A 13,957-nucleotide genomic window follows, 5' to 3' on the forward strand; every position below is an offset into this window, starting at 1 on the left:
TCGGATTCAGATTAAATTGTTATCTCTAACATTTTCACCGTTGGAATTGACCGAAAATCAATCTGTTCATCGAAAACCCGACCCTTGTAGAAACTGTCATTTCTTAATGGTAATAACACTAATGAAAAAGAACTAAATGTTAAATAATTATAATGCAAGTTGTAAAAGTTTGATGATCAAAGTAAAAGTGTTAGGATCTATTTGCATTATGTAAAACTAATAAGTTTTACACCAATTTATAGCCATTAGATTTAAATAAATAAATGACTTAGATTTAATTAAAAATTATAACCCATAAATAAATCGCAATAAATTAGTGTAAAACTTATTAATTTTACATAGTCTAAGCGAATGATACCCCTATATATATATGTAAAATTTAAAAAGTTTTACACCTTTTTTAAGATCGTTGGATGATGAAAAATCAGATTAATAGTAGGAAAGAATAAGATATTTACAGAAAAAAATAAGAAGTTAATCTCAATATTTGATTTCTAAAAAGATTTTACCCTAGGTGTAAGTAGATTCTAACTCTCTCTCTCATAATGAATAAATACAAGGTATAAAATATATATTTAAAAATTATACCAAATAAAATAAAATATAATTTTTAAAAGAAAAGACTTGAACTAACAATCAGTTGGTCTAGTGAGATGAGGTACTAATTTCTTTAGCAAGGTCATGGGTTCGAACCTTAGCATTTGTAAATGGAGCAAACTAGGTTATGCCCTTTGGGAAGGTCTTCTCCACCTCTATAATACCCAATCTAAATTAGTCGGGTATAAATCAAATACCAATATTTAATTAAAAATAATAATCTTGACAAGTGGTGTTGGATATCTGAGTTGGTGTTAGATAACTGACAAATAAATAAATAAATAAATAAATAAATAAAAATTAAGTATTGAATTTGACTATATATTGGGTTCCATTAGTTAATTGTTAATAATTTTTTAAACTTCGATTTCAGTTAATTCAGTTTAAAATTGGTTAATTAACTGAAATTATTAAATATTTTATATATTATTTAGTTTTAGGGTATTTAAACTTCGATTTTAATCGAATTAACCGATTAAATTAACCGAATAAATAAAAAATATTTAATATATATTATTTATAAATTTCTTTCAATTTGGTTAACCGACCAATTAGCATAACTTAGTTCGGTTCGATTAATTTCTTTTAAAATATTCGGTTCTGTTAATGATTAAAATAAAAAAAATTGGTTAATAAAATTTGGATAATTCGATTTGATCGGTTAATCAAATTACTTGTTTGAACACCCTACTGGGATGATATTTAGTGTCTAGAAATAAAATGAAAATGAAAGCCATTTTTAGCAGATTGTGGAGGTCTGTGAAGATCCTTTGAATTCTACATTAGATATTTAAATGAAGAGAAGACAAAGAAGAAAATAGATATCGGTGGAGTTCAAACGATTTCATAAAAAAAGGGTAAACTACAAATTTAGTACTCTAATTATTATTTTTGTTCCATTTGGTCATTCAATTAATTTTTTCAAAATCATACCAAAGGTTTAGTTTTACTTTCATTGTAATCATCATCCGTTAAAAAAAATTAAATGCGATATTGATATGTCACCGTAAGATATTCTCATGTCATCATTAAAAAAAAGTGTCATGTCAATAATTCTGTTAATTTTTTAACAGCGAGTGATTAAAATGAAATCAAAGTGTAACATTAAATACGATTTTAAAACATACAAATGTTGCAGTTACTGATTTTAAAAAAAAATCACAAATTCTGTTAATTAGGTATTGATAATTTAATAAGTCTAGTGTGGTTAAAAATAATTGAGTCTTAATTCTTAATGAGTTTGAACTTAAAATATGTATTTAATATATATAATATATATAATATTTAATAAGTTTGATAAATTCAGTTAATTAACCGATTTTGAATAGAATTAACTGTTAACTGAATATTGAAAAAATATTAATCATTTTTTGACCAAACTAATTTAGTTCAGTCAGTTAATTCGGTTAAAACGAAAAATGAACACCCCTAATGTTAAGTATATCTTAAATAAATTATTATGTGAGTTTGTTAGAGGTCTAATAATGAAATTGTCACCATCTATAGATAGGGTTGTTTATTCGGTTAATTTGGTGGCCGAACCGACCGAACTACCATTAACCTAATTAATCGAACATTTTTTCTTTAACCGTTAACCGAACCAAACTTTTTTTTTGAAAATATTAACCGAACCGAATAAATTTCGGTTAATTCGGTTAATTTTCGAATTAACCGAAAAGTTTTAAAATTTTCTAATTTATATAAAAATTAAATATTTTATAATTAAAAAATAGATTATAATTAATTTAAATAATATATAATTATAAAATAAAAATTTTATATAATTTTTTTAATTAATTAATATTGATTTAGGTTTAAAAGTTATTGGATTTTAAATTATTAATTAGGTTTTAAATAGTTTGGGCTGAGCTCATATATTATATATAATATATTTAATATTTTTTAATTCAGAAAACAATTTACAATTAATTTAAATAATATATAATTATAAAATAAAAATTTTATAATAATTTTTTAATTAATTAATATTGATTTAAGTTTAAAAGTTATTGGATCTTAAATTATTAATTGGGTTTTAAATGGTTTGGGCTGAGCCCATATGTTATATTCTATTATAATTAATTGAGATGATTACAAAATCTTATCTTTTTCGTAACATTTATTTGGAGAAGAAATTAACAAGTCAGTTATACAATTTATTTATTTTATTAATCTGGGGTAAGTATAAGATAGTTATCTGTTGAAAGATAACTCTCAATTATTGATATTGAACGCTCACATCCCTGACATTCCTAGTGCTCGAACAAAGAATCTTAAAGAATAACAATAATTCTTTTACCACTGAACTCACTCGATTCATAATATCACCTCACCAAAATCAAGCGAAAAAGTCTTTTAAAAAATAAATAATTTTTATTGAAACATTTAATTCATTCATTTAATATATTTTAATTGCATTATTTTTAGGTACACACTACTAGTATGGGGACGATGACATCAAAGTTTCACTCTTAACTTTTGGAAAGTTATAATGGGACATCAATCAACAATGCAAAAGAATATTGACATTGCATATTGTATTATTATTGGGATTGTGTTTTTTTTTCATTTTTTATATAAGTTTAGGGTTAGAATCTAATTAAATAGCGGAAAATTAAAAAGTTTTACATCTTTTTTGATCGTTCGATGACGGGAAATCAAATACTTAGATTGACAGTAATAAATGAGAATATATTCATTGAGAATTAACAAGGAGTTAATCTCATTATTTGAGTTTCATTCGTCCAACGATCCTAAAAGGATGTAAACTAGGGATGAACCAAAGGGGGGAGCTCGACCCCTGAAATTTTAAAATTATTGTATATTTCTATACGTTTTCTATCGACAATCTATTTCGCCCCTTGAATTTTATAATTTCACGTTCGTTCCCTAACATCAAATCATGCATCCGCCTTTGTGTAAAACTAAAAGTTTTACCCTAAATGAAGTGGATCATAACCCTAATTTTACAATTAATTAACTTTATTTAATAATTTTAAAAAATTCACATAATTTAGTTTGAAAACAAATATATTTTTTAATTTTAAATACATATTAATTCTTACTTTAACTTTATTCCTCCTTTAAATTTCAAAGTTAAAATTTAAATTATTTTTTAATCTTATATTGCAGTTCTTCATTTAAATCAGAAGACGAATTATTTATAATTGTCGTAAATCAAAATTCAAATTATTTATAATCGTCATAATTCACTTATTCTCGTCATAAATATAAATTAAAGTTTTTTTTTATTGATATCCACATATTAAAATGTAGCATTCAGATCGGGTATTATAGCGGCAATAATAACTCTTACAACCCAGTATGTTCCATTTGCAATGGTTACGATTTAAACTCCTGACATTACTTAAAAAATCTAGTGCATCATCCTATTAGACTAACTGATTATTGGTATAATATTTATATGTTTAAAATTATTAAAGTTAATTTATATTATATTTTTAATGATGTAAGTTATAAAATTGTATATTTTTACTAGTCTATTAGAAAAATAAGAGGTGGATATTAGCTTGGAACAAGAAATGTAGAATCGGCCGCGTTTTGGAGAGAGAACAAGAGATTGTCAACTTTGGACCATTTCTCTCCTGCCCCCACGCTCTTACCTAGGCTGTGCGCCCTACTAACCCTACAAAATTTTATGTTAATAATTAGGGGTTCATTATTTAGTTTTAATCGAATTAATTAACCGAATCGAATTAATTTAGTTAATTCGATCGGAGAACGGTGTATATTTTTTTAATATTCGGTTAACGGTTAATTCAGTTCAAAAATCGATTAATTAACCGAATTAATCAAAATTATTAAATATTAAATATATTATATATATTAAATAAATATTTTAAGCTAAAACTCGTTGAAAATTAATACCCAATTATTTTTTAACCACACTGGACTCATTAAATTATTAATACCTAATTAAATTTTAATCCAAATATAAAAATAATTCTATTACATTCAAATTAATCTAATTAAAAAATATAAAAATTTTGATTAGTTCAATTAACTGACCGAAATGACCGAACTTTATTCGGTTTAGTTAATGTTTTCAAAAAAAAAAAGTTTAATTCAGTTAACTGATAAAGAAAAAAAGTTCGGTTAATTCGCTAATGGTAATTTAGTTCGGTCGGTGATCGAATTAACCGTTTGAACATCCCTATTAATAATAAAATTTTAAAATTTTAAAATGATACGAATTTATCAAATTATCAAACCATGAATGCTAGGGGTATGAGCCTGGGACGAAGCTAAAAAATTGATTTCGAGGTGTCAAATTTAAAAACTATGTGAACACTATGATTATTATTATTTTTGATTAAGTTATAAAGTGATTACAAATTAATATCTTTTCTAGATACTCTCGATTATTTGACAATAAACATTCAATCAAATCTAATGTACTTGCTGGTGCTTGAACCCGAAATCTCTAGGAATAACAACCATTCCTTTAACCATTAGATAATTTGATTCGTACAAATTCGATAATATTATTAAGATAAATATTTTTGGACATAGATATGAATATTTTTGTGGTATCCTTAGAGTTGACATTTTTTAGTAGATGGTACATAATAGTGTTACTAAAGACTTCTTGTAGCTATATATATATATATATATATATATATAATTGCATGGTATGTGTTGTGTACCATATAAATGTATAGTTTATACATACGAGCATGATGTCTTAAGTAAGGGTAAAGCACTTCTTTGATACATCATTCATTTTTATATTTCTGTTTTGGTCATCAAATTATTAATTTTTATAAAATCACAGTCAAAGTTATGTTTTGTTTTTGTTTTGGTATCTCGACATTAGGTTTAACTGTTAGTTTAACAAAAATAGTGACATGATATGATATAATGATAGTTTTAGTCCCAAAAACTTACACATTCTATCAAATTTATCTTAAATTAAAATAATACAATAAATGTTTAATATTTAAAAATAATATCAATTTGCTCCTCATTTTAATTTAAAATAATTATTAAATTAAATTATTATATATAAAATATTTAATTAAATAATTTATTTAAATAATTTAACAATTATTTAAAATTAAAATAAAGATCAAATTGATAGAATTTTTAAATATTTATTGAATTATTTCACATTTGGTACAATTTGGTAGAATGTGTAAATTTTGAAGACTAAAAATATTAGTATACCATGACAAAACATTATTTTTGTTAAATTAACTGTGAAAATTCATGAAGAGGCACTAAAACAGGAATAAAACGTAATATTAAGTATGGTTTTGCTAAAAATAATAGTTAGATGAACAAAATAAAAACACAAGAATGAACGGGATACTCTTAAAATATCTGTGTTACTTAACGTTTTTTAATGGTAGTCACCTAAAAGTGTAACGGAAAAAATATTAGGTATCTAGTTTTAACGAAAAATTCTTTAGACATCAAAAATCAATTTTAATTGTTGTATTTGTTTTCATATTAAACCCTATTTTCTAGAAAAAATGTGAAAATGCGCGCGTGGTGGTAGTGTTTTAAAAAGATTCTGTGGGACCTTTTCTCCCTTGATTTTGCCCCCTCTATGATTGAGAGAATTGAAAACGAAACTTTATTTTATTTTATTTTATATACGAACATGACAATTATGAATCACTTACAAATTGGTCCTTATCAATTTCATTTACATATATTTTTCGTTTTTTCCTCCCCTTAATTTATTCTATACGATATTCTCCCATACACCTTATCCTACGCTCTTCCCTTTGCTAATGCAACCAAGCTATTCGACATAGGAGAATACTTCTTCGAGCTCGAAATTCCGTGACCATTTCGGAAATTCCAAGAATATAGGGTAAAATTTGAATATTTGTAGAGCAATTTGGCATGGCAGCAAGTGTTGTCTGGAGCAGGGAAGAAGATAAGGCGTTCGAAAACGCGATCGCGATGCATTGGACGGAGGAGGAGGAACCCGAAGACCGGTGGGAGAAGATTTCTTCCATGGTTCCTAGTAGAAGTGTAGAGGAATTGAAGCAACACTATGAAATTCTAGTGGAGGATGTTACCGCAATAGAGGCTGGTCATGTGCCACTTCCTTGTTATAGAGGAGAGGAACTTTCCTCCTCTAGTAAAGATAATTTTCACGGAGTTCCGACCGCCGCTAATTCCGATAGGAGATCGAATCCCAGTTATAGAAACGGGTTTTCGGGGTTAACGGTTGATTCGAGTGGACACAGAGGGAAAGGGAGTTCGAGGTCGGACCAAGAACGAAGGAAAGGGATTCCATGGACCGAAGAAGAGCATAGGTATTCCCCTCTACTACTTTCAGTGTGTTTATTTGTTGGTACTAAATTGTGTTTGGTGCCCCTTGACATCTTTTTGTTGCATATTCAGGTTGTTTCTACTTGGTTTAGACAAGTTTGGGAAAGGAGATTGGAGGAGCATTTCGAGGAACTTCGTGATATCGAGAACTCCGACGCAGGTGGCTAGCCATGCCCAAAAGTACTTCATCCGGTTAAATTCGATGAACAGAGATCGACGGCGATCTAGCATCCACGACATCACAAGTGTCAACAATGGGGATACATCTCATCAAGCACCCATCACAGGCCAACAGGGTAACGCAAACACACCCGGCGGAGTAGCCCTGGGGCAATCGGTTAAGCACAGGGCTCAGCCGCATTTGCCCGGTTTAGGCATGTATGGAGCGCCGGTTGGACGTCCTATCGCCGCTCCGGGACATATGGGATCTTCCGTAGGAACTCCGGTTATGCTTCCTCCGGGTCACCATCCCCAATCCCCTTCTTACATTGTCCCTGTTGCTTATCCCATGGCCCCACCAACTATGCACCAATAAGTTTGGATTTCAATCATGAAGGGTAACATGACAAATTCTGTATTTTTTTGAACATGAAGTATGCAGAAGGAATAAAGTGGATAGATCATATCAGAGAACTCTTTTTCATTCTTCTTGTAGTGATCTATCGACATATGGGCTTTACAATCGATGGTGATGCACGAGAGTTTACTTTAACTATCGGAAGCAGGGATTTAAATTGTGGTTGATGTCGTGTTTTCGATTGCGTTGCATTAACTGCGATTACGGACATAACGGACACTATAATTACGGGTGTCATCGTCATATAATAACGGTTTCAGATAGCACCGGTATTGCTATATCGCAAGCGTTACTACGGTAGCGGGCATTATTATGGGGTATTTTAATGGGGAGCGAGGGTCATAATTGCTATTCGTAGATTGATATGTTCAATGGATATTCGTAGATTTTAATCTTTTGTTTTCATGAGAAGTTAGAAGAAGGAAGAGTGAAGAAATGGTTCTAGATTTTTTTCTCGATTTTGAACTAGATGTTTTATAATGACTCTTAATATCGATGTCAGACGTAGAATCATAATTGTTATTCGTAGATTGATATGTTCAATGGATACACTCCAACTAACAATAAATTTAACTTTGTAGGTCACGTAAATCTATTAGAGACCATTTCAAGATATCACTACTTACTGATCAGGTGTTTTACCTTGAATATACACGACCTACTTGTAAAATATGTATCCGTAGGTTATATTTATAAATGATAATTAAATTTGCTTACAATAATAACGAAAAAACTACAGAACTGAGTTTAACCTTGGATTTTGGAGTTTGTTGAAGCTGGCTGGGCGATGGAGGAAGGAGAATTCAACTGGTGACTATTAGCATAGATTTTAAATTGTGATTGCGTTTACTGTGATTGTGAATATAACAAGTGTTATCAGTAGCAGATCTAGAAATTTTTTGAGGGTGGGCACCCTAAGTAAAATGAACTACTAACATCAGGATATTCGGATTTCAGGGTGGGCACGAGCCCAGGGTTTCAAATCGCGGTCGCGGTCGCGTTTTCGGTTATTTCGGATTTACCGTGATTACGGCCGTCGCAAGTAACTTGGACGGCGGCGAAACCGCTATATCGCAGCCAAAATCGCGGTCGCGGACCGTTTTTTAAAACCCTGCACGTGCCCACCTTGACCAAAGCCTACATCCGCCACCGAGTGTTATTATGTTCACATTAATGCTGATCTCATCTCTTTGGATCCCTAATTTGTTGAAGTTGAACTTTCATGGCATCATTTCATTTCCTCGTCAGCCTCACTCCTTGTTTCTGGACGCGTTTATTCATTTTTTTATACAATTATAATACAAGAGAGGAGGCTGTGGACTATATTTTGCCATTACTTTGAATAGTAATACTCAACATGATGATAGACCTCAATCATTGTTTTTAAATCTAAATGACTAAAATTCAAACTTAAATTTAAGGGTAAATTATACAAATGGTCCCCCGACTATATGACGTTTTGTTGAGTCCTCTGATATTGAAAGTCACAAAATGGTCCCCTGACTATAAGACACTACTCTATTGATTTATAATGTATGCTAATAACAGAAAATGACGAGTTTTGAACATATGAATAGTCGGGTGAACGTTTTGTAACTTTTAATAGTCGGTAGACTTTTAAGAAAGCTGTCCCCTATATTTGAAAGACCATGTTGTAACTTTTAGTAGTCGGGGACTCAATGATACTTACAGTTAGAGAACCATTTGTGTACTTTATCTTAAATTTAAATACGGTAAATGAGCATACATGGTTTAACAAGAACTATTGCAGGTCAACTATAGTGTAGAACTTTAAATTGTGTTAATATTGATTGTATAAATATAATTTAATTGAAAACCCGTGGCCATCGACAGTCACAATATTAAAAGACCAAAAAAGCCCCCAAAACCAGCAGAAGTAGAGGTGATGGTTAAAGAAGATAGATAATGTGGTGGAGAACCATGTCTTAAGCTTAGGTTGTCGTCCATGTCACGGACAACAACCGTGTGTGTCGTGTGAACATCACGTGCACCGCCGGACCCTCTCTTCGTATCATAACCATACAGCCATGTCTTTCCCATGATTTACATTTGTGCATTGGATTCAACAAAAGCTCACCATATATCGGACCTCTTTGAGGACCCCATATATCATGTTTTGGAGTAATACAAATAGGGGTTAATTGTGGGGAGTGTACTATCTAGATTTAAGGGTGATTTGAATAGATAGTTGTCACTTAATAATTGGCGTAATCACAAAATTACCCCCTAAAGTTTGCATAAGTGGTTACTTTATCCCTATATATTTTTAATATTTTAGCCTCCATTGTTTCATTTTGGAGCAAAATGTCTCTTGGTTGAATGAAAATTGTTAGTTGACTAACTGTCAATGTCTCATAGGGACGTGGCAAGTCCATATGTGATGCCACTTCAGCAAAAAATAAAATTTAGAATAAACTATAATTATAATTAATTACATATACACTTATAAAAATATATTTTAAAATATTTTTTTTGATGATGTGACATCACACGTGAACCTTTCACATCAATAAGAAGCGTTGGCCATTAACGATTTCTATCCAGGGGGCATTTTGCTCCAAAATAAAACGTTAGAGACTAAAAGACAACGACTTCTATCACAACACAATAAATCACTCCATTTTATTATTGTTTACTAGTCAATGCTAACGTTATCATTTTGTAATAATATTATTTTCAAACACATTTATCTTAAAAAAACTTATTAATTAAAATGGGAATTAAAACAAAATCATGGATTTGTTAAACTAGGAAGGAAGGTTCAATTATATATGCATGAAAGTATACGAAGAGGGTGATTCAGGTGAAAAGTCCAAGCAAACAAGTTATGGTGGCCGAAGGATTTAGACACAATGTGAGGCTATAAATCATAAACTCTACAGGAGTGGTTTGTTTTGTGGTCTTCCGCTATCTAAAATTATAGTCCACTCGTGCCCTAATAAAGACATCTTGAGGACATAAATTGGTACTGTTGAAAAAGAGAGAGGCAAAAAGACCATCAGAGATCCTTTACTAGAAAAAAAGGACAATGTGTCCCTTGTATTATCTTCTTATTTTAATGTGATCTTCAAACTCAGAAAACAAACTCAATGTATCTCTTTGACCTACGTTTTCATTGACCGTTACGGTACTGACGTGTCAATTCACGGTGCTGATGTGGCAGTCCATCTGTCATGTTTGAGTTATCAATTTAGTTAATCTATCACGTCATCCACCATGTCATCAACCAACGTGGGTTGTTATATCAGCAACCAACGTGGACTGTTATGTCATCACCATAACGGTCAACGATGAAAACGTTGGTCAAATGGTCATATTAGGTTTATTTTTTGAATTGAAGGACCACATTGAGAGAAAAAAAATAACACGAGAGCCAAGAAAAAAATGTTTAAGTGGATAAGAAATTGGACCAAGGAAATGGCCCTAGACTTGTTTACACATGTCATAGAGATACGTGAGTGGGCGATTTTGTTTGGTTTCTAACACTTTCCACGAACTACGATTGTATTGCCTAGCATGGGACTAAAGTGGGGTGCAAAGTATTATTCTGTGACAATGTAATATTGTATTTTGATTTTGGTAAAGTATACAAATAGTTCCTCGACTATAGGGTATTATTTTATTAAGTTCTTCGACTATTAAAAGTTATAAAATAGTCATTTGATTATAGAATGTTGCTTTGTTAAGTTTCTCGACTATTAAAAATTTAAAAATGGTCACGCGATTATTTATTATGTTCCAAACTCGTTCTTTTTCGTTAAAAATTTGGCGGTTGTTTAAGTTGGACTTTACCATGATGCTGAGATATGATAGTCGTTTGAGATTCTAGTATTAGATTTTATCATATCACGATCAATATGACCATTTTGCAACTTTTAATAGTTGAGCATCTCAACAAAGTAACTCTCTATAGTCGGGGATCATTTTATAACTTTTAATAGTCAAGAAACTTAATAAAACAATAGCCTATAGTCAGGGACCATTTGTGTAATTTAACCTTTTAATTTTGAGATTGACTCCTTTCAATTTTTTTGAGATTAAACTTTCAAAAAAATATTATTCCGTGATAAAATATAAATAAATTTTCAATGAAAGAATTTAAGAATTTAAGGTAAATTATACCCATGAGTATTTAATTACGAGAGATTCTGTTTTGACTATCGATCTTTTAATTTGTCAATAAAATTATTTAACTATTTAAATATTACCAATCATACTACACACCTTTAAAATTTTATGGAGGAGTTGATGTGATAGTTAAAAAATTAGCATATTTGTATATTTATCCTCATTACTTACACATTCAATCAATCTGACCCTAATTTTAAATTAATTTAATAAATTTAATTATTCGATCAAGTAGTGACACATCAATAAATTCAATAAAATTAGTTTAAGGTTTCTATAATTCACATAGATATGTTGTAACTAGAAGGTGACATGTATCACTATTTGATTGGATAATTAAATTTTTTGAGCTAATTTATAATTAGTATATTACTTGCATCAATCGTGTAAATATACTAACTTTTAACCGTTAAATCAATTCCTTTGTCAAATGTCGATGACAAATGACTTGATTATTAACGTTTAAATAATTAAACGGTATAATTGACAAATTAAAAGATCGGTGGTCAAAATAGACCTCCTTATAACTAAATGGTCAGTAGTATAATTTATTAAAAAGTTTGAAGTTCAAACTTAAAAAGGAAAATCTTTTTTATTCAAAATTGTTACAATAGGTTAGAAATCGTTACGTGAACATGACGAGTTCTAATAATATGTATATATATATTATGGAATTCATTTATAAAATTCGTTATGTCCGTGTGACGAGTTCTAATAAAAGATTATATTTTATGGAATCCATTTATAGAACTCATTATATTCAGTGATGAGTTCTAATAAAAAAAATATTTTATAAAACTTGTTGTGTCCTATAACGAGTTCCAAATCATTGTGACAAATATCATAAATTTCTGAATAATTTTACCGTCTTGTACTTATCTCATATTAATAATAAAAAAGGGATACATGGTGCCTAGCTAGTACAAGTTTTAGGTTTTCCCTCTTCTCCATGCTTCATCTCCTCTTTGAGTCATAAGAATTTTGTTTTATGGTTGGAAACTTTTATCATTTTCTTTACTTGCTATCATCTTATTTCATTCAACTTCTTAGGACACTCATTCACATTATTGCTTCTTAGGACTTAAATTAAGGGCTTAGAGTGATGGGGTGATTTCTGAGCTTGAAATAGATATTTCTGGTTTTCAGTATCGATTTCGTTCTTATGATTTTGATATTGTATGAAACTAGAGTAAAAATCTGAATAAAATGTTCATGGACTACATCGATACCTATTCATGAGGTATTAATTTTGTTTTTTTTGGTTATCGATACTAAGATTTAGAAGCAGATGTCAATGTGTCAATTTAATATTGATATTATCTAAGAAAATCGATACCATAAGGATTGAGTATTTATATTGATTACCCAAAAAAAAACCCTAATTTTATCTCTAATTTGATTAAGGAGAAGAGATAATGAATTCATAAATAAAGAGGTAAGCCTAATATGAGGCCCAATAATAATAATTGACTAAAATAACTTTTAGAAGTATAAATTTACTAAAATAACTTTGAATGAGGAATATTTCGAAAAATACTCCTACATTTAAGTGATTAAAATTAAAGGTGTTTAATCGGTCGGTTTAGTTAACCAACCAAACTGAATACTCCTATATTTAAGTGATTAAAATTAGAGGTGTTTAATTGGCAGGTCTAGTTAACAGACCGAACTGAACTACTTAAAATTTATTAATTGAAATTCTTTTAACTATTAATCAATTTTTTTTAAAATTAACCGAACCTAACAAAGTTCGGTTAATCAAATTAATCAAAATATATAAATAATATATATTAAACATTTTTGTTTAATTTGATAGCTAATTAGGTTAAACCAAGTTTAAAAACACTTATAAGGTTAAGTAATATATAAATAATATATACAATATATTAAATATTTAACAATTTTAATTAATTTAATTAATTAACAGATAATCTAAATTTAAAAAACGTTATCCATGAATCGAATGAATATAAAATTAACCGAAAAAACTTCAATTTTGATCGATTAATTTGATTAAAGCCGAAATTTAAATACCCTAAGTAAAATGTGGGGGTTAAACGAATGGGATACGTAAGCTACCACTAGGGCTTAATAATGGGTCATAATAACCCTAAGTTTTAAGAATAATGAATTTTTTTAAAAGATAAAAAGTCTAAATTGCAAAATTTATAAAATGCCCTAAATTAAAATGGCAAGATTTTCCATGTGTGATTGAAAGAATATTAAACTCCTCATAATCTACAAATAGGGTTTGTTCAAGTGGTAAGCAGCTTGATTATGCTTAAGCAAGGTTTCAAGTTCGAGTCTTTATGTACGTAGAAAATG

General features: G+C 29.4%; 1 protein-coding gene across 1 annotated transcript; it reads left to right on the forward strand.

Moving 5' to 3' along the window:
- Nucleotides 1-6,290: 6,290 nt before the first annotated feature.
- Nucleotides 6,291-7,466, forward strand: LOC120210579 (transcription factor MYBS1-like). The gene is made up of 2 exons (XM_039209282.1): nt 6,291-6,890; nt 6,979-7,466. The coding sequence occupies exons 1-2, from the start codon at nt 6,472-6,474 to the stop codon at nt 7,439-7,441; spliced, it is 882 nt and encodes a 293-aa protein (XP_039065213.1). The 5' UTR covers nt 6,291-6,471; the 3' UTR covers nt 7,442-7,466.
- Nucleotides 7,467-13,957: the final 6,491 nt, after the last annotated feature.

The sequence above is a fragment of the Hibiscus syriacus genome, unplaced genomic scaffold (assembly GCF_006381635.1).
Source record: "Hibiscus syriacus cultivar Baekdansim isolate YM2019G1 unplaced genomic scaffold, ASM638163v2 tig00109926_pilon, whole genome shotgun sequence".
NCBI lineage: Eukaryota > Viridiplantae > Streptophyta > Magnoliopsida > Malvales > Malvaceae > Hibiscus > Hibiscus syriacus.